Raw genomic sequence first — 24,671 nt, 5'->3', positions numbered from 1 at the left:
CGTCTGCTCCTACGGGCAATCGCGTCCGTCATGGTCGCGCAGCTAGTCGGGACGCGCCTGCCAGGGTAAGTCTTAATTGAAAAGCACTGGCCTGTAGAAGAAGTCGCCAGCGGGGCTTATCAGAGACAGACCCCACTGATACGGCAGCATGCAAGTCGGTCTTTGCGCGGTCCGACAACTTTTTTTCTTCAGAGCTCGACTCCACTAAAAAAGTTCATGATTCTGTTTGGTTAACAGGCGAAGCAGATCAGAAAGTCCATCTCATTGCGCGTGCTGTAAAGCATCCTTTGCCCAACTCCCGATCGCATCGGATTCAGCCACGGCCGAAGATGACTTCCAACTTCCAGATCCAGAAGCCGTATGTGCTGACTACTTTGCCCCGGCCTCTGGACCCTAAGACCGGCCAATATGTTGTCGGCGAGGTTTTCGGAACCACTGAAGGCTCGCGGAAGAGAAAGCGACCGGAAGTTACTGTGGGAATTGACGGTGAAGCAGTTAATATCTACGATGTAAGGCCCCCTCCGAAATACCTCACTCTCAGCCACGTACTAATGTGTCTCAGGTATCGTCTACCCGACTAGTCACTTCCTATCCTATCCCTCCGCAGTCCGTCTTCAGCTGCCCGCCCTGTTCGATCCGCCGTAGGAAGCCGGAGTCGAAGGAGGTAATCAGGTATACTTATATAGCGACTCGAGACCCAACCTACAAAGTGACGCTCTACAAAGACGTGATCGAGACCTCGGGGAAAACCATCTCTTCCACAAAAACCCAGTCGCTGCAAAGTACCGAACCTGTCGTCTACCTGACCACCCGATCCAGCCAGGAACCCAAGAACGACGAGATCCTTGATGCGCAAAGTGACGAGCTGATAGTCGTTCGGCGCAACGGCGAAGTACTGGGGCTGGACAGCGAGACTCTCCAGCAAAAGTGGAAGACACCCGCTACCACCTTGCAACAAGACTTTGCTTTCCAGTCCAAGCAAGACTTCCGACTGGACTACTGTGTTTCGGCTCAGATATCCGAAGTAGTGGAAGGCTTGTTCAAGGGCGACTGGGATGCCGTCAGCTCGCTCTCCAATGCCGCGCGCGATGGCTCCAACTTCGAGCTCCTCCTCTTTGTTTCCAGCATTGTGGCCGATGGCCAGCGAGTCCGCCACCTTCATATCCTTGGCCCTCTTCCGCGCTCGCAAGGGGGTCTCGTGCAGCTGAACGCAGTTCCTCTGCCCGCTTCCCCCACCTCCGAAGACAAGGCTCCCACCTACCGCCTGGACATCCGATCTGGAACTCTCACCGTCCTGTCAAATGGCCTGCTGACAGTCTATGACTTGACGACCAGTATCCCGAAGCTAAGCCATCGCATGGAGATCGAGGAAGCAAAGTCCATCCTACGTCTTTCTAAAACGTCGATTCTGGCGTCGACCCCGACATTGCTCAATATCTACAACCCGCAGTTCCAGTCTCTGCAAAGCTCAATCGAATCTGAGTTGGACGGGCAAGCTGAAGCCGCGGGCAGTGGATTGAAGCAAGAATGCTCCCTAGTCGCGTATTTCTCACGGTTAGAGCTTGCTATTGGTATATCCGATACCAACCTTGTTGCCATCCAACTCGAAGCCCCCAAGACTCGCTCTAAGAAGCGTCGCGCCGAAGGCCTCCTAATCGACTCGATCGGACGTGGTGTGCAACAATTCAAGAAGACCAACCGGAACTCAGGTTCCAAGGTGGACACGTCAACTTTCAGTGGATTCCTTCCTGGATCTTTACGCGATGACTATTGGGACAGCTGGGCACAAGACCTAGCGCGCGCCGACAAATGGGTCGAGGAGGATAATGTCGAAGCTCTTGAGGCCTTCCTCGCTGAGAAGTTTGGCTTGAAGCTGAAAGACCCCAAGGCTACCAACGGTGCTGATGTTGCTTCTAAAAAGGGCGAGCAGCAGCCGCTGCCCGAGTGGGAGTGGCCGAGTTCGAGATCCGATTACCCCCAAGCGGACAGGCGCTGGATTTTGTACGCGATCAGCAGAACGTTTCAGTGGACCGGCGAAAAGGTCGACGCTACCAGCACGCCCGTGCTCGTATGCACTCTGCCGCACACAAACATCATCAACTACCTTCTGGATGCGGGCCACTTGACAATAACCAATGTTAAAGCTGCTTTGCGGTCCCTAACAAACACCCTCCGGGACGTTGACACAAGTCTGGCTGAACAGCTCGTACTACGCTTGGCGGAGCTCGACCCTACATTGGAGCTTCTGACAATCTATATCTCGGGAACTGCATTGGGTGCTGTTGAACTCGTGCTGGCGGTTCGTACAATCATGAGGAGCCTGGGGTGTGTGCAGGATCCTAAGCAACCGCCACCATTGCTTCTTGCCAACGGAGCTACCGAGGAGGCCGACGGTGGTGAGAATGACAGCAATGACGTGGAGATGGAGTTGGACAATCTTGAACAAGATATCCTCAAGTTCGAGTCGGCACTCAATGGCAACGCAGGTGTGCAAAGCGACGGCCTCAGTACCGCTTTTGAGAAACTCGGAAACTGTTCTTCGCCTTCCATGGTCAAGGCCTTGAGGTCCATCTTCAAGCCGGAGGAGATACTGTCTCTCATCCATATTCTACGGGTCGAGTTGGTCCGGGGGGCATGGTCGTCGCGCTACATGGACAACACGCAGTTCGAGGAGGACCCGAATATGGAGGCTCCTCCGGACGGCGTCATCAAGTTGATCGCTGACTTACTGCACCGCTGTGTGGACGCCATCGGCCCCGGCGGCTGGCTCCTCAACGACGCCATCCTGGCCAGCGATGGATCGAGCGACCTGATCACGGCGCTGCGGCTCGAAGTCGGCGCTGCCCTGGAGGCCTCGCTTGAGGCCTCGTCAATTAGGAGTTACCTGGGGCAGATGCTCAAGTACAGCGAGGCGGCCCAAAAGGCCGAGGAGCAGGCCAAGAAGGTGGACGTGTCGCGGCCCATTGCGCTCAACGTGCGCGAGTCGGGCGACCAGGCCCTGCCGCTGGGCCTCAAGACCAAGTCGCAGCAGATTGAGTGGCGGAAGGTGGTCGCTGGCGGAGAGATCGTCAGGAGGTCCGCCCGAGAGACTGGCCACCTGCGTAGTCAGCAGGTCGGTTCCTACTCTCTGGAGAGGATCGCCATCTAGAGGCCAGACGGGCGATCGAGCAGAGCCGCATTGGGCAGGCATACCTGTTTTTTGAGGCTCTGCTGTTTTGATTACATTGAAGTCCTGTCAGTTCCTAACGGGGGCCCAATGGGGTTGTTTGTAAAAGTCATGAGGTGAGGGGAAGCGAAACGAGAGGGCTCTGATTAGCTAGTCGCTGTTCTGACATACATGGGATGGGAGGATGGTTGACGGGTAGGCAGATGTGTTGTTGCGACTTGTAGGCAGTCAGATAATGAAATGACCAATGACCGTGTAGAATCCATCATGTTCCTTGAGCCGCAAGCCAAGTCGACTTGATTCAGCCACCACCACTTGTATTCAAGGATTCGGCAAATAGGATTCTCAGCTCGGGCACCGAGTCTGACTTGAGAAGTCTAGGCGAGTCTACGTAACGTCGGTATGTTGTTGCCTACCTGGTCCCGTTGCAGGAAAATGCCACGGTTCATTCGTCAGCCTTCCTAGACCATGCAATGTTTCCCCAGACTGCCGGAACCGTAAGGATCACGATGTCCGAACGGAAGCCTCCTTTTCTCAGGGCGTAAAGTACTCGATAAGTCGCTTCGATGTAGCTGGCGCTCTATGCGTCTACCAGCAGGGAAGCCCCCGTGGCATCCTTCCGCTCTTTCCTCGCGAAAGCGCTGTTTTGGTGCAATACTTTCCGCATATGGCCATCCGGCCAGGCTATTTCTCGAGCGTTAAATCCAGCGAAGTTGACATATGCTAATGGCACTGAACAATCACTGGTCCGTACAGCACGGAATAATTTGGTAAAGCGGCGCTTCCGTTGAGGCGCCTCTCTCACTCCAATGAATATCATCGAGATTGCTGTAGTCATTCAAGGTGCTATTCCGATTGGTACACGCAAGATGAACGAAAAGTTTCAACCAGTCTAGTTGCCTATGACATGACTGTGACTCAATTAATGCCTGTACTGGTACACACGAGGCGTGCTATTCATTGCAAACTCGGCATAGGCATCCGCTGGCTTGCGAATTTTCATATCGGGCTGGCTCTCATTCACTTCAGAGAAAAGAGCCCGTGACATGGACTCTCTAGCTATCAGCCTCGATCTAGCCGTCTGTGAGGCTGCTAGTTCGCAAAACCTACGACAGAGAGTGCCGGGTTCAGGGATCTTGCCGCGCAGTCGCAGCGTGACCCAACTCTCGTCATGATTGCCGCGATGCGAGATTTTTTTTCTCCTATCCCAACAAGAAGACCAGCGCCAGGGTCTTTGCAGATCGCTTTCCGCATGTTGAAGTCAACCAGCATGCTCGGTGTTCTGCTCGGTGCTGCTTTCCATGGAAATGCCCCGTCACAGCCACAGTGAAGAACGAACACCTTCTCTCCATTTTTCTCTTCTAGAAGCATTCCATCCGGTATAGCGCCCCACCAGTACCCGCCGCGCCGCCGGAAACTTTTGAGGACCGAGTCACGAGGGCGAACCCCCCTCTCTGCTTCGCCTCCTTTCTTCGCTTAGACTGGGACCGGAGAGAGTCCAAATGCCTAGCTTCTTCGTCATGATAGGCGCATTCTGCTGGCTCGCTTCTCCAGTTGGCTCGGTAAGCAGTTTCGGAAATGGTGGGCGCGCTGTCTGTCAGCTGCTGGTAGCGAGGATGGGATTTAAGAGAGAGCCGAGCCGAGAGCCTCAATAATGGGGTGGGATGAGTCTTCTACCCCACAATCCCAGGGCTTAGCCATGCAGGCGTGGTGCCGAATGGAAGGAAAAGCTGGATGTGGGGATGAAAGAAGGATGACGGTTACACACGGCGACTGCATGTCAGCAATCCCGAAGCAAGAGCCTTGTTACCTGTTATAGTACTGGCTGGCGACTAATGGTAAAATAGAAGTCCTAGGTGTACTCCATCCCTTCCCTGGCATTGGCCTATGGCCTAAGGTGAAGGATCAGGGATGTAGACCATTGCATGCGATTTCTGACGCAAGTATTGGCGCCTGAAGGGTTAGGTTTGGCCATGTACGATGTGGGATGACTCTTCCCGGCCGGAACTGGTGACTCTCCAGTGCAACGGCACACAGCATCGACGCACCTCCGATTCATAGAAACTTTGATATGGTGACATCGCGGATTTCCAGCCAGGTGTCTATGTTGGCACCAATCGACCAGCAGATGTATATCTCTCAGATGGCGATCAGGCAGACAGGCAGACAGGCATGACTACAAAGCATCTGATGCAGTTCTGGGTAATTCTTGTCGAGTTCTGGTTTGTACGTTTCACAGTCCCATATTGATGGATGGTAATGCACAAACACACACGTTTTTTCAAACACCGATCCGGGATTGGGGAAAACCCCAGCCGCAGATCCTCGTGCGTGTTCCGTCGCCGTAGATCGTCCATGACCAATCGATGTCTCAAAAGTAGACATGTCGCGAGCGATAGAGCTTAGGTGAGCTCCTCTCTCTGACTGGCTTACCTGCACCAAAGTACACCAACCATATAATGCGGGCGAAGCACTGCCGAATTCGGTATCCGCGACGGGAAGGTCAAATGTCAAATGTTATGTGGTAGATATGCCAACAAGTGTGGCTGGCTTCCGAGGGCTCCTTTTGCTGCTGCCTGAATTCATAGAGGAGGCCCGCGATAGAGGGGGCTCGCCACAATAATCAAGCCGCAGTTACATAAGGTTGAGTGAGGTCTCGAGGCCCACTGCAATGCTATGATGTGAACCTGACTGCAAGGCCGATATCACACACGCATACCTCTATATCACACGCGAACTAATACAATCGACATGACTCAAGGACAGCAGTGCCATTAATACGTGTCTGCTCCGTCGTCGTAAAGAGAGGGGCAAACCGGATGGGCAAGCAAACTTTGTGCCACGATGCAATATGCAGCATTCCACATCGTATATATCAATATGTAGCTGAAAAATTGCTGAGCGGGTAAGTCACTTACCTGCCTAGTGACGCATGCACATCGCCCAATCGCGGTGGTCAAACACGGGGTGGTAAAGACTCTGAATGCAGTCTGATTGGTGGTGGACCCAATACCCAGAACATTAGCAGCAACCAATTCGAGACTTTCTGCATGTACGCTTCTGCAGCCTCGCTTGGGACCTTGTAAATCGTGTACACAGATCCGACAGATAGAATACTACTACGACTACGAGTTGTCACGCCGATGTTGAGGTTACACAGAATATTCCAGGTCCGTCCTCCCTGAGAGTAGAAGAAACAGGTTGTTGAGCAGGCGGAGCCATGCCGCTTCGGCGTTGTGATAGGGCGTTTCTTGGCCTTTACTGAAGATTTACGAGGGGGGAGTCCGGGAAGGGTTAGAATCTTTCGGGCATAGCCGCCGCCTGCGAGACAGTCTTCGGGAGGAGCAAAGGAGACAGAGAAGACAAAGGAACACCCCCGAGTTTCTGCCCGAGTCCCCACTGCTCACTGCCCTCGTCGTTTTCTGTTGATTGCTGTCGTTTTCGTCTGCATGCGGGCTCCATTCGCCTTCCAAACTCTGGGACAGCTGGATGCAGACGACACTTGATTTTTGCTCGCGACGATCAAGTGAGTGGCGGGCGCAGCGTTGCGTTGCAGCGACAATCTCCAACAACAACGTAGCAATGCAATAGCTGGTGCTCGGTAGTAATAGCGAGCAAATGCGCATGCGCCATCTGGGAGCTGACCATCAACCATGTGGGAGAGTATTGGAGTGGCTGTCGCGAGTATGGGAGCGGAGAACCAAGGCCGCGGGTCCGGCCACTGATGGCTGGATACGTATATGCACGCACAGTAGCTTCACGAGTTTGCAGATGGCGTGCCTCGGCGCTGTACCTTAACCTAAATCGGTGTTTGTTGCCCGCGTTCGTTGGATACGGCCCAGTTGGTTGGCGGAGTGTTTCAACTTCCAAATGCGAAGCACACACACATCGATTGACGCACACACTTTCGAATCCTCTTTCCCCCATCCAAGCGCGCAATCCTTCCAACACATCCCTCGTTTTCTTTGCTCGCGCCCGTTGCAGACCCTGGTCCCCGGTTATTTCAATCTGTCGGGGGTGAGATTTTCTTGGATTTCACGGGGATGGCCCCGCTTAAAAAAGTCTTGAGGATGGGATGATTCACCACGTCATTGGCTAGCCTTGTCTCAAGGGTCCGAGTTATGATGACATACGTTCCCAATGGTGGTAGCCCGTAATTGGGGAAAGACGTCACATAGCCTCCCTGCCACCACGCTCTGTCGCCTGTCTGGTACCAGCTACCACCACACCAGACAAGGAGATCAATTTCCAACGCCCTCCCCCCAGCCCACAGACTTTCGTCGAGTTACCTTCAGACTAGAATTAAGTCGCAGATAACGCCGTTGGGGGCTACTAACTTTGTCGCAGGAATCGAAACGGTTTGGAGTCATGAAAGCAGGTAATGGTCGTGCCGATCTCAGGACAGAGTAGATCTTCCGTCGCTGGTGTGGTGTGCCATTCATTACGTTCTGGCGTGTCTATTTTCGACTCGATGCTCGCGGCATGCGTCAGTCAAGGGGCAATGACGGGAAGGGTAAGGACTAGTCGACGAATTGTCAGCCCATGGCACGCCGCAATGGTCTCGATATGTGTCGATGACAATTAGCATCCCGCCGATGCTGGCTACCTTACCTATTAAGTAACATGTTACGGCGGCATTGGACAACGGCTTCGACTACGCGCATCTGATACAACACACTACTTTACGCCAGCCTCGAAGCGTACCCTCTTTCAATGCACAACGACTATCAATTCTACCCGCTGTCCACTTTTGTCAACCTCTGAGACTGCTTTGAGTAAACTAAAGGGCCTTTTGTCAATTGCCGTCCCACACAGACCTGATAGAATCCTGTTGAGCATTCCTTCAGGGCCCCATCTCCGTCAATGGACTGAACTGACGGGTGTTGCTTCCTCTTTTAACTTCTGTACAATTTTCTGCAAACACAAGCAACAGCTGGGCAATCTATCTGGTGGTATTTACAGCTAGTCAGCTAAGGCACGCAAGGCACATACCACAGGTTCACGCACCTTTTGGTGTGCTACGTCAAGGGTTCTTGCGCGGTACATGTACTGGTACCTGGACCTGGACCTGGACCTGGACCTGGGGTGTGGCCAAGCCAACATTGAAGGGGGCTAGGTAGGTGGTAGGGTAGGGACGCCTACAACTTACAAGGGTCACCAGCCCAGCAGCTGACCCCGGTCCTATGGGACATGCTCCCCACTATATCCTGCAGCGAGCACGCTTACACGGACTGTCGCTCTCTCCCGTCATGTTCATCCTTTTACCCTACATTACTACTGCATGACCTAAACAAACACATATTCACACCCGGACGATCGACTTATTAATCTTACTTTACTCTCCTCGCGCCACCTCTGTCTTTGCTCCTTCATTTATGCTTATGACTTGACCCAGCATACGTTGACTCACACATCTGTATTCGCTCTCTGCTACGGTTTTGTGAGACAACAGCAACAGCAACACGACTGATTCCAGTACTGATCGACTTACACGGCAATCTGGGACTTGGTTCCCAACCCATCACGGCGTGATGACGACTAACGGCTACGGAACAGCCGCTCAGGCTTCGTCGGCGGCGGACATTGACAAGGTCGACGCCTTTGCGCGCCAGCTTTTTCGGCGGACGCGCAATGCCGGCGGAGACTTCTCCGACGTGTCGATGATAGTCTACGGGCTGCACACGGTTTTGAAGCATCTGAAAGCCGAAACTGAGGACCCAGACTCTCTGCTCAACTCGGGCGACAACTCTCGCTACATCAGGCAGCTCACGCCCATACTGGAGGACTGCGAATTCACCCTCCAGCAGCTCGACACCATCTTGGAGAGATGCGGCAGCAATGGGAGTGGGAGCGAGGGAGATGGCCGAGATGCGTCCTCTCTGAATGGCTTCGAACGCGACAAGATCGCCCTTATCCGCACCAAGCTGGCTAACCAGAGACTCAATATCGACATGTTCCTCGACACGGTTCAACTGCACAATCCAGCTAGATCGCATCCCGCAGTAGACACCAGCAACGCCAACCTGGACTCAATCAAGGACAAGGTCGATGTCATCGCCGCGAGGATCTTCCAGCGCGAGAGCTCTGACGCCAGTGCTGGCGTGGTTGACGATGATCTTTGGCGGCAATTCAGAGACGAACTTGAGCAGGAAGGTTTCTCGAGAGATGTCCTCCGGAGGAATCAGGTGCGTCCCCCTACCACATTGATCATTTGCGATTTGCTTACTAACTTTGCCTAGGATGTTCTTCGCGCTTACATTAGACAGCTTGATGAGCAACGATCAATCTCTGGTGGTGTCACACCAACTGTTCGTGGCTTTCTCGAGAGCTATGAGTCTCAGAACCCTACCCTCGCAGTCGCGCCATACCCACCCTATCCGGTGGCTGCTGACGAGCTGAGCCCGAAGGAGATGCATCCGTCTATTCACAATGAGAAGTTTTTCCCTTCCATCAAAGAGGAGCGGCGCCAGCCAGAGAAACAGCCCCCCTACCCGTCCAGCCTCACGCAGCAATCTACCAACCTGTCCTACGACCGCCGTTACTCAGATGATGATGTGGACGATAATCGTTCTGATGACTCGACGGCCTTGGTCATATCTACTCGCGAGCTCATGGCCTTAGATAAACGCGAGGCTGACCTGGCTATCGCTATGGACAATATGCACCTTTTACCACCTACGAACTATACTACCGGTCCCAGCCCTGGCACTTCCCCGCAGGGCCATTACCTTCCGGCTCCACCCAACGCCGGCCTTCTTCCTTCGGCTGACCAGAGCGGCCTCTCGTCTCACTTTGTCCCGCCCGTCCCGCCTCCCCCTTACGGGAGCTCGCCTCCGCCCGTGCTCCACCCCAACTCCATGTCGGCCCCAGCGATCCCAGGCGTCGAATCGTCTCTCCCTGGACAGTCGCAACGCTGCTCACGTTTAGCGCCTGACTCCCAGGGACACGACATCCCATTGGACGCTTCGTGGACACGCATCAAGAGGTCCCTTGTCTCCCCCGAGGTCCTGCATCAAGCGGGTGTGCGTTTCGAGGCACGCCCCGACTTTGTCGCCATTCTCGGTGTGTATTCCAAGGAGGACATCAGCGAGTTTGCTCGCCGCAGTGCAGAGGTACGCAGGAGGCGCATGGGGCAGCGCAAACCGAGGGAGCGCAGCGAGACACAACGGTATCACCCAGACAAGTATAAGAACTGGGATGTCGAGGCACAGAAGAGGAACAGCAATGGTCCTGGCAGCAGACCTCGCGCGGATTCTCGGTTATCTTCCAGCTCCGACCTCTATGATTCATCTGGTGACAGCTCCGATGAGGAGCTCCCGCCTTACCGATCGCGCAATAGTCGCGACTCCTACTCGGAAGACTCCAAGGATCACGAGGACGGTGATGAAAAGGGCACGAAAGTATACCCCTTCATCGTCTCTCCTCCGGATAATAAAGATAGGGGAAACGGGGCTAGCCCGGCCGCTACGGTTAAGCCCAAGCCGATCTTGAAGAACAAGAACGATGACCCGCACGTGCGCTTCGATCCGGAACCCAAGGTCCTGAATGACGGATCGACTCCGCGGTCCGTGCCGCAGTCGCGCAGCAGTCACCGAGACCGAGAGGATCGAGAGCGGCGATATCGCGATGATCGCTACGCGGCGCGTTCGTATGACGATAGGGATCACCATCGCGATGCGGCACGAGAGCGAGACCGGGGCGACCGGCATCGCGGCAGCGAGGACGACTACCGCAGGGGCCACCACTCCAGGCACCACCACGGCGGCAGCTCCGACGCCACCGCTTCGCGCTCGCGCGGGGATCGCTATAGTGCCCGTCGGCGGAGCGATCGGGACCGGTACCGCGACGAGGGCGACAGGAGCGAGGATCGCATCGCGCGGAAGAAGGCCCGGGGCGAGACGCTTCGCGCCGTGGGAATCGGTGGGGCCGCCGCCAGCCTCCTGAGCGTGCTTACGGAGGCGGCGGCTGGCTTGTAAGAGGGTGACTTTTCGCCAAAGGCTGGGCCTTGGGAGAGAAGTCATCCAACAGTCAAAACAAATCGTAAAATTTCAAAAAAGAGGAAGGGGGGTTGTTCATGGCTTCCAGGAAAACGAGAGGGGGGTTGTCACGATGTGTTACGATTCTACGTTCTATGTCCGGTGTTCTTTTTTTCGGGGGTTGGACTAAGATTCAAGTTGAAGGGGGAGTTCCATATACCTACCTATACTATACTGTCGGTGTGTAGTATCCAACTGCATGTTGTTTCATATGTATGATACGAAGGCGGGGGGATGTGTTAGGATACATGACGGAGGAAGGGGATGATTCAAGGGAAAGTGATATGATACCCGGAGGAGGAAATTTGTTCGTTTTGGACTTTGTCAGAAACCATTTTACCTTTGAAATGAGAATGATGCATGCGTACTTTTGTACGTAGGCAGTTGTTTGTACACGCAGACCTGTTCCAGATGAGCTTCTGTTGGCCTGAGTGAACTTCTTTGGGCTTGAGATGGCACAATGCATGTAGGCCTGCTCCATCCGTGATGCCAAGTACCGACTACTGATGGACCGAGTGAATCAGCGACTCCGACTGGCCGACTGCCCCTTGGAGAACGCAGGGCAACTCGAGGAAGGATTGCACAAAACACCTGAGTGAGACGATCAGCTAGGTACATTATTGATCAACTGGAAGGTAGTACATGCATGAACATGCCAACCGCCCCAAGAGCTCCGAGTCCAAAGTAATGCGTTTGTCATTTCGTGTCGTGATCCTATATATGACTGCCAAAGTAAACAGACACCAATACGCCATACATACAATAGGCATATGAAAAATCTCCCAAAGGAACTATACCGCAGAAACAGGCCGCCATGCAACCCACACGCACGCACCGCACCAACACAATATCCATGCACCCCATTCCATGATCGTCAAAAAAATACCACATTCGTTTCGTTTCTCTTTTCCTCTTTCTCTCAACATGTCATCATCAACGACGCCGACTCCTCCTCACCGCCCCACTCGCCGTCGGCCCCGCACGGAACGTCTCCATCGTCACCGGCTCCTCCCGCCGCTGAAGAAGCACCTTTTCCTCCTCGAGGGCCGCGCCGCTTCCCGCCTTCATGCGAGCCATGATGAGCCTGCGATGGTTCTCGGCCTCGGGGTTGTCGTAGTTGATCTGCGTCGCGGGCGGTTTGGTCGAGGCGCCGTCCTCGTCCAGGATGGTGTTGTCTTGGCTGGCCGAGCCGCCCTCGAGGCTGTTGAGGGAGTCGATGCGCGTGGGGGGTCGAGTCGTCGTGGATCCGCCGGCGGCGACAGTACCGTTATTATTGTTGTCGCCGCTCGCCGACGAAGTGGCGGACGCGTTGCTAATGACGCGCCCAAAGACTTCGCGCTTGCGCCGGGGAGCGGGAGCACGAGCCGACCCGTCGCCCGCGCCGTTCGGGATCAGGTTGACGAGGCGGTTGGCCATGGCCTCGCGCTCCCCCATCTTCGCGGCCTCTTTTGCGGCTGCTTCCTTTGCTGCTGCCGCCTCTTTCTCCGCCTCGGCCTTCCGTTGGCGTGATCGCGCGAGGTCATCGGCCGAAGGGGGGAGCCGGACAGATGTCGCCTCATCCGACTCATCACCGTCGCCACCCTCCGAGTCGGCTACAGTGGCCCCCGACTGGAACCGCCGCAGAGGTTTTCGATTCGACCCACCATCGGGTTTGGATGGCGCATCTGATGCCTGTTTGCCGTTGCTGTTCAATGACGCTCCAGATGCTTCGGAGAGAGGATGAGGTTCCGCGCCTGTATCAGCAAACTCTTGCGGTTGGGTTGGTGCAGTCTCGTAGTGTGAAGTCTCTTCGGGGACGGCGTTTTTCGTCGAGGTCTTGCTGTCATCCCTGAAAGCGCTCTCGTCAAGTACGCTACCCTGGGAGCGGCGACCCGACGTGGGCTTTTTGTAGACAGGCTCGGACCTCGTCCTCGCCAGCTTCTGCTTTTGCCGCTGAAGGTCCGGATCGACGTCGATCGAGTGCCGCTGCTTCAACTCTGGGAACATGTACCGCTCCCACCAGGGTATCAGACAGCCGGTCGAGATGCACTGCCAAAGCCACTCGGCATTCACCACGGGGATCTTGGAAAGAATGGCGAAATCTAACTTCTGCCTCCGGACGTCCTTGAGAGAAGGGCACACCAGCAGAGAGCTTTGGGAGTTCAGCCTCTCGGCATACTTGGCGCCCAATTGCGACACCGTCTTCTCGACTTGGTTCAATTGTTCATTCTTGAAACCCGCGGTACAGATAGTAAGCTCCTGGAACCCATCGATGGGAAATAGGGGGAACGGTTTTCCAAGCACGTGCTCGTTGGGATGAAACAGACGTCTGTTGTGAATGCACCGCTCGAGGTAGAATTCGGTGATGATGTGAACTCCTTCGGGTAGGGTGGGATGCGTATCGGGCTGCGAGGACTGTGGCACAATCAAGAAGCGCTGGTCGACCGGTTCAGGATGCGACGCAGACGCCACGTCGGCAAGTGAAGAGGAGACTACTCCGCCATGTGACACCAGATGCTCGCAGACAATCTGGGAGCGCTTTGTGGGGAATCCGTGGACGAAGAACCTGCAGGACGAGAAGACGCCGCCTTCTGGGAGTGGCGTAGGGTCTGCACTCGACATTGAGCGCGAGAGTTGGCTGCTTTCCGAAGCTTGCGGCACGGGCGCCTGGTCAATGGCAGACATGCTGGCCGCCCGAGAATCCAGAGCCGGCCTCGACAGGTCCATCGACGACCTCTTCACAATCATCTCGCCCCAGATATTGTTGCCGCCCTTGGCGAGCTTCATGCTGGCCGTCTTCCGAAGCTTCCTGCGCCCTTCCTCCGGGGGCGCCCCCGAGCCGTCGCGCGGCCGCTTCGCCGAGAGCGGGAGCTGCTTGACCACCTTGCGCGCGCCCCTTCCTTGCCGCTCCGGCGGGAACAGCGGGTCGTAGCAGGCCTCGTCCAGGATCATGCCCCGGTCGACGCTGTCGTTGAGCCACAGCAGCGAGACGGTGGTGATGTCCCAGTCGCGGGCGGCCATGTACTTCTTGCCCTCGGGCTTGCAGACGATGAGGTGGGTGACCTTCCTAGAGAGATCGCCCGTGTACTCGCCGCCGTTGGCCTTGACCGTCTCCTCGATGTACAGGCGGTCGTGCTCCTCGAAGCCCGTGAGGCACACGAGCAGCCGCCCCGGCTCCCGCTCCTCGGGGTGCGGGCTGTCCGGGTTGGCGCCGCGCGCCTCGAAGGGCTTGAGCTGCCAGCGGGCCTCGAGCGCGGCGAAGTCGATGTCCTGGTCCTCGACCCAGAGACTCCGGACGGCGTTGATCCAGCCCACGGCCATGGGCTTGATGTCGGGGCGCTCGCGGGCGACATGGCGGTACTTGGGGGTGTCGTAGTCACCGACGATGAGGTGGGTTACGTCGGGGGTCAGGTCGTACTTGTGAACGCCTCCCAGATCGGCCGTCCTGGTGGCGATCTCGGTCTAGAGGTGGCGGGCAGGCAAGTTAGTCAATTGGGAACATATGCGGAAAGCAGATATAAGACGCGAGTCCAAACAAAGATTGACGTACTCTCTGGTCGGGCGGGATGCTTGTGCAGCAGACGACAACACCGGCGAAGGGCTGCGAGGGGTCGAAGGCCGTCCCACCATTCTCTGAGGTAGGCGGCGAGTTCATCGCTGGCTTAGCAACAGCAGTGACGCATTCCAGGCAGGTAACCAACAGCCAAGAAAGACCAGACCAAAGAAAACAGACAGAATTGGAGCGAGTCGGGGTTGGCAGGCGTTGAAGAAATAAATACAGTATAAGTATGTAGTGCCTGGCATAAACCCACTGCAAATGCTGTAATGTTTTGGGTGCAGGTGTGGTTCCAAGGTAAGTGCCGTTGCCGTTGCCAATGTTGCTGCGAATCAGTCCAAATCAATTAATTGTGGCGCGTCAAAGCCCAGTCGAAGTCGCGTTGAGCCGAATTGCTGGACGATCCATTGAAGAGCGGGCTTGGCGGGTGCGAAGTGGGGCACCACTCATCGCGTCCCAGCTAGTGCCCTTGTCTTTCTCAACGTCACCTCGTCAACACCACCGGCCGCCAAACACTCTTAAAGACAATGGAAGCTGGCAGGAACGTCAATCTCTTTGTTGTATGCTTGGTAACTGCATCGCGCTTATTAATCCGTGGTCATTGGACTGCTTCGGAAACGCTACGCCATAAACGGCACGCAGTCTTCTTAGGATCGCGGCAGCGGATAGGGGTAATCGACAACTAGCATACTATTGGGTGCAGGAAGTAAGCGATCTTCAACTTCGACCAACTGCCAGTAATGATATGTGGTTTATACATGCAGTACAGTCAATTGGTACAGGGCAAACTTGTTACACTCTGTAGTCAGCTTATCTGTTGTTGATAGCTAACACGATGGCTCAGTCCAGATTGAAGATTAATTGAGGCTCGCTGGCATGTTCTGATGTACATAGAAGGAAGCTCAAGTAGCTACAACTCCAGAGTTAGCTGCTGTCTATGGCATCGGAGAGCAGGCCCGATATGGAATTCCAGTAGGTAAAAGCCGGCCTCATGACGATAGGCATCACTGTAGGTAGATCAACTCGAGAGAGAAAATTATGCAAGATAAATTGCATCTCCCATATCACGCTTCGCCTTGTATATAAATGACTTTCCGTTACTTGCAGCAAAACACTGTAGATGGTGTTGATGTGGCAACCTAAATGATGCCGGGAGCTTAAGGGTTTGTCTCATGAATGGTGTGGGAGTGGTGATGCGAAACTCCCAATGATCTTATGTGTGCTGTTCGATTCTATTCTGGCCAGTTACAGGCAGTGCTGGTTGTGTAAAGAAGTTAGTTATAGCTGTTGTAGTGGTGTTGTGTGGTAGGTGACTTATAAGGAGCTGCTCATCTGTTGTGGTCTTCAGGTCTGGAAGGTATGAACTAGGTGTGTATAGGCCGCGTTCACGGATCACGAGATGCGAAGTAACGAGCATCACGAATTGAAGTCAGTCAGGTCATGTGGTGGTTGGGTAGCAAAGCGTGGTGTTTGCCCTGGAGGTGCCTTGGTGGTGGTCAAGTTGGCCAACCACCCTGGAGCTTTCTTCCAGGCAACCACCCTCCCCCCTCCATTTACTCAGGCCACCCATATCTTATCTTTAGGCAATCAGCAAACCGAACTGACCCTTAAGTAACGCAATTACAATCAAACCATCACCACCTGGGCGAGTACAGGTCCGTTGGCGCAGCGGTATGTACGACGAACCCATCACAAATCAAATTCCCGGAAACAGACAAGCCATGGTGGTCCCTGGCCCTGTTAGGAGCGGCTTCTGGACTGCGCAGAAAGAGGCGGGTGGGTTACGATCTAGTAGGCACACAGGAACAAAACACTTATACAAAGGATGTGTCTGGTCCAGAAGCATAGCTCAGGAGGGGGCGCTCATTCGAGGGCCTAGTAGACGGTTTAGTTTTTTCTTCTTTCTTTGTATGTGAGATGCCATTTATTTTCTTCCTGTTTGAGAAGTGTTTCCCGCTGATGCTTATCTTATGAGTTTTTTCGTCGTTGTGAAAAAGAATTCTGTAAGTCGCCTTTGCAGAGATCTGAACTGTCTACCTCTCATCGTGTACCACTGCTCAACATTTTCATCCCGTCTCAGTCGCGCGCCTAGGCCTGCAATTCAAGGTCCTCCTGATCGGCGGCGCCGTTGTTGCTGCCGGCGTCCTAGACTCGAGGGCGGCGGGGTGGATACCGGGTCCTCGCAGCCGCCGCCCACCCAGCTTCCCAGGTTCGAGGCAGCACCGCCTCCCGCCCGGCAACCCTTGCCCGTGATCCTGTCAAACTAGGTGGCGCAGCGGGGCCGTCACATCATCAACACCTGGAAACTCATACTGCTAATTTCATGAGGCCATTCACTCCTTGTCTACCTCCCGTTCGATGTATACCAATTCTCACTCGCTATTATCTTAGGACAATAGTATCGGCCTTGAACTTGGGTTTCCAGATCTCATCGAAATCCTCGAGCAACGGTTTAGCAAAGCCCACACGAATGTAAGCTCCATCTTCCCGCTTGCGCAAAAGCAGAACCTCCGCATACTGATCCTGATTATACCCAATGCCACTCACATACCGCCTTACTAATAGAACTGTCACCTTTTCCCGACCCGATAGGGGCAACTCGACAAAATGGTCCGGCCACACTTTGTTGGTCAACTCCTCGCAATTCTCGTCAAAGAGGATGATTCTATCCTTATTCTCGTTATCCTCGCTTTCGACATTCTCTTCATCGTCGTCGTCTCCGTCTCCGTCTTCTTCTCCGTCTTCTTCTCCGTCTTCTTCCCCGTCTTCTTCCCCGTCTTCTTCCCCGTCTTCTTCTCCGTCTTCTTCCCCGTCTTCTTCTCCGTCTTCTTCTTCATCCCCATCCCCAGGTTCAACATAGCGGAGACCCCACCACGCATCCAGTAGTTTTGCGACGAGCACCATCTGCTCACCCTCGCCGCCATCCTCTTCAATGGCGTCAAAGGATAATACTTGAACATCCATTTCTTTAAAGTCCGCGCCCCCGGCAAAGTCATCCGTGTACTCCTCTGGGGCTGTGTATCTGGCCTCTCGGACGGCCGACCAAGACCAGCTCGGCACACGATATTCGTGGTAACGTGGTTCTTGTTTGGTTGAGAACCAAAGCAGTCCTGTTGGAGCGAATTTGGACCACAAACCGGCATGGTAGGATCCCAGAGCATCGCCGTAACGCTCCTGGAACTCCTTGGCCAGTGCGCTGATGGCGAGTAGTTTGTCCGACCTATTCGTCAGGTCCCGCGCGCAGTAGTCGGTCACTAGGTGCTTCCAGATATCATGGATGCCGTCAGGAAGTGCCTTGCCTGGAGGAGGCTTTGTAAGCACCATCATTTCGGGGCAACCTGGTATACGTAAAACAGCTAATGCATTAGCTAAGGCAGCTGCCATTTCAGGAACGTCAGAATCACTCGAAGCCCTGACCGGGATGATGCGAGTAAAACCATGCTCCGAGGACTCATCAACCGTATCGTCACCCAGGAAGCAAATAGAGCATGAGTGGTCATCGCCTATCTTGAGTTGAGGGTTAAGGCCTGGCACGTCTGCGAGATGGCGAACGTGTTCTAACATGTGACCCAAGCGGCCTTCGAAGGGTATCATCTGCGGTGTCGAATGCTCTTCCATGAGCTTCTCTTTAATCCAGTGGCGTGGATGATCGTCGCAGGTTTCTGGATCGTACGCAACGTTCCCGTCGTCCATTTCGCGGAAACTCGAGTCGCAACGAAAGATCATGCCGCCGCCGGAGGGAAAAATGAGGATCCGTCTGCACAGAGTCTCTTCTTGCAATATCCAGCCGCGCTTTGCTGCCGGTTCGTCGGCTCTCCTGTACCAGCTCACCTCTTCGGTGGGGCATACATAAATGGTATCGTCCCGGTCATCGGCGGACTTGAAGGGGAGAGGGTGTAAGTAGTTGAAAACATCACTGTTTCTGGATTGGTAGGCTGGGTCAAGAAAGCCTTCGCTGGCAGATTCTGTACCCGATGGTTGAATGACGAGTGTAGAATTAGCGTAGTATTTGTTCATTTTCTCCAGCTCGCGATTCTTGTCCTCGTCATCGTCTTGCCAGATACAAATAGCATCGATCCAAAGATACCTGATGCCGAGGTTCCGTACCACTCTCATGGCATCCTGGAATGTTATAGGGAGGCGGCTGTCCTGGGGCCCCATTGTCGAGTTGAACATGGACCGTGCCAGGCTTGGAAAGTCGAGGCGGCTGGGACCGTTTGTATTCCCCCATTTGTACGAGAGACAAGCATATTCGGCTTCTTCCCCGTATGTTTCTCGTAATACAAAGTTTGATGCCACTGAGCCTGAGAGGTCAAGAATTCGGGTCGGCAGGGGAGGTACCGATTCGGTATTGCAGTTCCAGTGGTCGTTCTTGCAGGTACTGACCCAATCATTCGCGAGGTCGGCGTCATATCCTACAGCTTGATCGTGATGAACCGAGGGTGAGAAAAATACCTCGCTGGCTAAGCTGCCTACGACAATAATTAGCATGTCAGTGCAAGGCTCGTGAACATGCCAAAAGAGTCTATACCTGGCTTGCACCACACTGCAACCTGCATAGCGAGCCTAGCGAGCCCTCCGCTGTTTCCGTCATCCCCAGGTAGGGACAACATAAGACTGACATTAATCGAGTTGATCTTCCCTGGGCTGGTGTGAAGGGGCGCACAAAACTTCATTGTGATGGGAAATTGATCGGGTCCATGTTTGTCATAGTCCTCAAACCGTCGGGGCAGATAGGCCCCGTCGCCGTCACTGGAATGCATGATGATCAAGTAGCACCACCTGCAATACTGACTCTGATCATATAGCGCCTTGGCTTCCACCGTATATTCGATGAGGTTCCGAATGCTCCTGTCAACTCTAAGTATTCTAGCATTGCCGCCGGACTCGTCAAAGAATTTCTTCCACCCAGGAAGACCCCATGGTTCGTCTTTACATGAGCTGCAAAGATCGCTTGGGATGATTGGTTCTAGTGCCATGATACCGAGTGTTTCCAAGTAGGATAGTGAGGTGAAGAGTCATGGAAATGTTGAGTAGATGCAGTCTTAGGCGCGCATGCGTCTATCCCGATTCGAGAGACTATTGGGTGACCGTGATCTTTTTGAGGTAACCTGCTCTTTGTGAGTCTTTTGTTTCTACCGGGAGCCTTGGTATGAATCGAAAAAAAAAGAAAGAAGTTAAGTGAAGGTGAATAGGAACGGCCTACCCGCGACTCCCACTGAGCAGTTCGACGCCAATCAGGGCGTTGAGCGGGAGTCAGTTCTCAACAGCGTTTCTCTAGCTGATGATTCATATCCTTTTTCCTCATTGGCTCGCTGAATATGTCCATTAAGAGCCGGCTCCACCGTAACTTCGTAGCAGGGATATCTATTTGCGGCCGTAAGGAGGGGGGTGTTAGTTGTTAGGTAGTAGGGTAGTATTGACTGTAACCCTTCCTTAAGATAAGAGGGGTAAAGGGGCGATGCTTGTCAATATATCCTGTCCCAAGCCCACAGACCTCGCCTCTTTGGTTCCAAAAGTGACCCAAATCGATAGCCAGGTCCTCGAACGATGGATGTGTTAACCGTGCCAACTACTCAGTAATCGAATGTGATCTCGGCTAACACTGTTTTTCCGAGAGCCATTGTCGGCTCAAGGATTTTCTCCTCCTTGACGTACTTGCCAACCAAGTCACAGCCTTCTGCAACCCTATGATTCAAAGGCCATATATGTTGTACTGAGAGCATTTTTCTATGTATGCATAGGTCAATACGGGTGACATGATCAAGCGTTTGGGCATGGGCTCTATGCATTGCAGTTGTCACTGCACTCATTTTGACGGGGCCACAGCCGAGCACCTTCCCCTTCCATATCCCTTGTGCCACCATTCTCTTTGTTTTGGCACTTATCATGCCTTGTGCAGACATATACTCAAACGCTTGGCAGAGATCGCCTTTTCTTTCCATAGTGACTCAGCTGTCAGCAGCTCAAAACCTGCTCCAGGGGTTAACAAAGTACGACTCTTTATTCATCCGCTGAACATCAGTTCGGGCTCTGTCTCTGACTGCGACAACCAGAATCCGTCTCCAAGTCTGGCCTATTGGACACATGACACTATCCACCTTGTCACACAGGTCCCGACTACCCATGGGCATTACTTCCCTGGTTCGTCTCTCCTCACGCCGCTCTAATTCGCCATTGCCCATATCCACTTACGCAGCTCCATTCGAAGGTCAGTTTCTACGTCATATCTCCAAGCCGGATTTTGATGCTAGCATGGCGAATTGGATCTATAACACGATATATTCCAACATTTAGGCCTTAAGTCTCCCCTTTTGGCGTTCATGTGTATGCGGTTTTGGTAGTTGACTGAGCCTGAGATGCTAAAGCAAATCTCTTCGCCTTCTATCAGAAACTAGAAGGTTTGACATCGTGTTGTTAACTCTACCTGCCGCCTACTTGGTAACCTGGACGCGATACATCAGGCTGCACTTCCACCTCGCTGATCGAGGTGCCTCCAATCTTAGCGCCATACGTGGTGTCCTTTTGGTCGACCGCCCCATCGACATTGTCCACAACTGCCACATCTCCTTCTATCCGCTTATTCTCCCTATGAGCTCGGGCTACCCACCACCCAAGTCCCGCAAACATGAATACCACGCCCACGACGATCCCCACGAAGATGCCGGTTGCCGCGCCGTCCGAAAGCGGTTTATCGCGGGCGCCGCCGGGTCCCGCAGTCTGCCAGACGGTTGCAGTCGGTGCTGATGGGCTGTTGGTGGTGATGTTGAAGTAGTGCGTGGTCGCGCTATCGTTTCCGTTGGTTACCCGTATATGAAATATGTTGGTGAACGATAGGTTGAACTCGACGGCGGACACGATCCAGGTAAACCTCGTGCCTTGGATACCATCTTGATACTGTATCAGCCAAGAATGAATGTGGTATGGGATAGCCGGTTCACTACTCACCCTCAATAGTTCCAGACACGCCACTCAGCGTACCTCCTGGCCAGGTCTCTTGCACCAATTTCAGCTCGTAGAGATGCTCGCCACTATCCAGACTCCATTCGATGGTCATTGGGTCGCCAACAGCGAGTTGCTTGTTGTTCGAATAGTCCTTGTTGATACCCGCGGTCCATGGGTCCAAAATATTGCCTGCCTGTGCTGCAGAGACAAGGAGGACCGCAACGATGCATATCCAGTATGCCACTGATCGTGTAAGGCTCGTCGCTATGGTATACATGGTTGTTTGTAATAGGCAAATGCCTCGAATCGTCCGACTAGACACTAGGAAAACGCAGAGTCTCGAGCGGGGAAGAATGTGACATTTGTAGCCCAGTCGATATGATGCCAAGAAGGAGACCATGGTGGCTTGCTCGGGTCCTTCGATCCACTGAGACTTGCATATGCCTACATACGACGAGGCTCTTATCGGCATACGGTGATTGCTCCTAAGCCTCTACAACTCAGCCGTACAGGCGCCACATCACGCCACAGGGTGATATCTTGGTAAGCTGAATACGCTTTAGTGCATATTGCAGGCCCAATCTCGGGCTCTCATTGAACAGCCTTATTTCAGTTTCCCAGTGTGCCGGGGCCAGATGTTTCGATCGCTGGGTCCAGCCCTTTCCCGAGAGACGCCACCTCCAGACACCCGTTCCCGGTTTCTTCCACCTCCTATCTAAAACAACACTACTAGGGTGTGGTTGCTGATATAATCGTGGGGGCACTATAACTTAGTGCTACTATGCGATGTTAACGTAGGAGTTTCCCCTATACTGAGCATCTCCAACGCCCTCCCCCAGCCCGTTCTTCCTGATGCATAACGGTGCAATGACACGTGCAAGTAAGCAGCCCCAATCGTTCTTGAAGGTTCCTTCGATACTTCCGGGATCCTTCTTGGCCATGGGAAGGGTGTTTGTTCGTATGAAACATTGGGACCGGACAACCAAAAATCCCAGCCATGATATCAGGTACAAGGAGGACATGCGTTTTCTTTTTCCTAGAAATATATGTTGAAATATACCAGAATGTACATAGCGCACACATAGTATGGCTCTAAACCCTTAATATCGCCAGGGTGACCAGTGGTCTTAGGAACAAACTTGCATTAAGTGAAGGTATTGCTTGGTCAACTTCGTCGCTTCCATAGTCTGGCTCACGTCCCATGCCCAATATAGCTTCGACGTAACGAGTGAAGGTGTATACGAATGGAAAATGCACAGCGACCTGCTCAGCTGGAATCGCGAGGGGGCTTATACAATGAGGCGACTTCATAGACGGCGAGGGCGAGGGCGAGGGTGAGACGCCTCACAATCTCTCATCAAGGGCGACTTGGGAACGGACGGAGTTGGGCGTGCCTTTGAGGAACCAATTGAGCCGGTGAAGATTTGGGCAAACTGTACTGGCCGTGAGATCCGCTTCAAACATGGTCATTAAATGAAGTGCTTATGAAACGGGGTTAGCGCGCCTCGGTGAACCCCCTAGTCGGTCTCGAAGCGCCGCTAAGGAACGGGCCATCGCGAGCTCAATCTCAAACGTAAACAGCAGCCTAATTCAACATCACTCATTGCTTTTTCCCAACTCCCGAGGCTCGAGATTCGGTCTCGACGTCTCACCAAGCCACTCGCTCATCCTAGTCACTCTTTTCTCTCATTCGGACGGCTTTTGAGCGTCCTCCTCTTCGCCCCTAATGCATTCCCACACTCCCTCCCTCACGGCCCTGCTCGGCAGCGCCGCCCTGCTGATCTCCCGGGCCGCGGCCGACTGCTGCACGCTCGACGACCCCATCGGCCCGTTCCGCATGTGCTCGCCGCAGTCGGTCAAAGCGGAGACGCCCTTCCTGGTCAAAGCCATCAACTACACGCGGTACCACGACACGCTGGGCGGCGGCACGTTCGACCCGGACGCGCGCTGGAACAGCCTGCAGGTGGAGCTGGCGCGCGCCTCGGGCGGGTACGGCGACGCCCTCGGCTGCTCGGCGGCCGAGAACCCGGCCAAGTGCAGCGTCACGTCGGGCCCCGTGTGCGTGCTGATCGACTGCCTGCCGCTGAACCGGGACGCCGCCCGCGCCACCAACGGCGGCAAGACGCAGATCACCGACTTCGTGGTCCCCGGGGGAATCCCCGCCGGCGCGGGGCCGTCGGGCGCCTGGTACGACCTGGCCAGCACGCGGTTCGACCGGTACGAGACGGGCTTCAAGGCGACGCTGGCGAACCTGACGGCCAGCAGCTGGCGCAAGACGCTCTACGGCAGCAACCAGTCCAGCCTGCAGTACGACAACAACTGGCAGGGCTTCAACCTGACCGACATGCTGCCGACGGCCGACCTCGAGGGCACGGTCGACGGCACGGGCTTCTACCCCTTCGAGCTGCAGGGCGACCCCTGGCCGGGCTTCCAGCTCCACACCGTCCCCTGCGCCGCCTACCCCTGCGCCCGCAAGTGCGCCCACGCCGCCTTCGGGACCAAGTACGAGTCGGACTACACCGCCGCCGACCGCGCCAACGCCACGGCCTGCATCGACCAGTGCCCCGGCATCGACACCGTCGTCAACTACTGCCCCGACGTCGACGGGGGCAAGCCGCAGGTCATCACGCCGAAGGAGCTGGGCCTGGACTCGCAGGCGGCCCTGGACGCGTACGTGCCCGACGGCTGCGCCCGCAACGAGGGCGAGGCGTTCCCCCAGGCGGCCGCGAGCTACCGCGCCTCGATGGCTTCCAAGACAGCCTTGCCGTCGTCGACTTCGTCGGCCACGGCGACGCCGACGGGCAAGAGCGATGCCCGCGGTGGAAGTGAGGGCTGCCGAGTCGCGGCTCTGGCGGCGTTCGCGGCAATGATGGCGAAATTTACGTTTGATGTGTGAATCTAACGCATACACCAGGTCTTCGCCCAACCATCCTGTCCAACTGAATTACCTCGGAGCGTTAATTAGCCCATCTACCCCTGAGAATACATA

At 54.6% G+C, this 24,671-nt stretch overlaps 6 protein-coding genes across 6 annotated transcripts; 3 read left to right on the top strand and 3 right to left on the bottom strand.

Moving 5' to 3' along the window:
• Nucleotides 1–329: 329 nt before the first annotated feature.
• PG985_009980 (uncharacterized protein) lies at nt 330–3,148 on the top strand (the record flags this gene model as incomplete). The annotated part of the gene is made up of 2 exons (XM_066829748.1): nt 330–509; nt 563–3,148. The coding sequence occupies 2 exons, from the start codon at nt 330–332 to the stop codon at nt 3,146–3,148; spliced, it is 2,766 nt and encodes a 921-aa protein (XP_066682138.1).
• A 5,549-nt stretch (nt 3,149–8,697) lies between these two features.
• On the top strand, nt 8,698–11,142 carry PG985_009979 (uncharacterized protein; the record flags this gene model as incomplete). Its single annotated transcript, XM_066829747.1, has 2 exons — nt 8,698–9,351; nt 9,406–11,142. The coding sequence occupies 2 exons, from the start codon at nt 8,698–8,700 to the stop codon at nt 11,140–11,142; spliced, it is 2,391 nt and encodes a 796-aa protein (XP_066682137.1).
• A 993-nt stretch (nt 11,143–12,135) lies between these two features.
• PG985_009978 (BRCA1 C Terminus domain-containing protein) lies at nt 12,136–14,836 on the bottom strand (the record flags this gene model as incomplete). Its single annotated transcript, XM_066829746.1, has 2 exons — nt 12,136–14,643; nt 14,732–14,836. 2 exons carry the CDS (start codon nt 14,834–14,836, stop codon nt 12,136–12,138), a joined length of 2,613 nt encoding a protein of 870 aa, XP_066682136.1.
• Nucleotides 14,837–17,119: 2,283 nt separating this feature from the next.
• On the bottom strand, nt 17,120–19,413 carry PG985_009977 (uncharacterized protein; the record flags this gene model as incomplete). Its single annotated transcript, XM_066829745.1, has 2 exons — nt 17,120–19,209; nt 19,269–19,413. 2 exons carry the CDS (start codon nt 19,411–19,413, stop codon nt 17,120–17,122), a joined length of 2,235 nt encoding a protein of 744 aa, XP_066682135.1.
• A 1,747-nt stretch (nt 19,414–21,160) lies between these two features.
• PG985_009976 (uncharacterized protein) lies at nt 21,161–21,959 on the bottom strand (the record flags this gene model as incomplete). The annotated part of the gene is made up of 2 exons (XM_066829744.1): nt 21,161–21,627; nt 21,686–21,959. The coding sequence occupies 2 exons, from the start codon at nt 21,957–21,959 to the stop codon at nt 21,161–21,163; spliced, it is 741 nt and encodes a 246-aa protein (XP_066682134.1).
• Nucleotides 21,960–23,408: 1,449 nt separating this feature from the next.
• On the top strand, nt 23,409–24,578 carry PG985_009975 (uncharacterized protein; the record flags this gene model as incomplete). Its single annotated transcript, XM_066829743.1, has 1 exon — nt 23,409–24,578. The coding sequence occupies one exon, from the start codon at nt 23,409–23,411 to the stop codon at nt 24,576–24,578; it is 1,170 nt and encodes a 389-aa protein (XP_066682133.1).
• Between the last annotated feature and the right edge of the window lie 93 nt (nt 24,579–24,671).

The sequence above is a fragment of the Apiospora marii genome, assembly GCF_038362585.1.
Source record: "Apiospora marii strain CBS 49790 chromosome Unknown utg000006l_segment0_segment0, whole genome shotgun sequence".
Classification (NCBI taxonomy): Eukaryota; Fungi; Ascomycota; class Sordariomycetes; order Amphisphaeriales; family Apiosporaceae; genus Apiospora; species Apiospora marii.
Note: the sequence above shows the minus strand (reverse complement) of the source record. Positions and strands in the feature narration are given on the sequence as shown.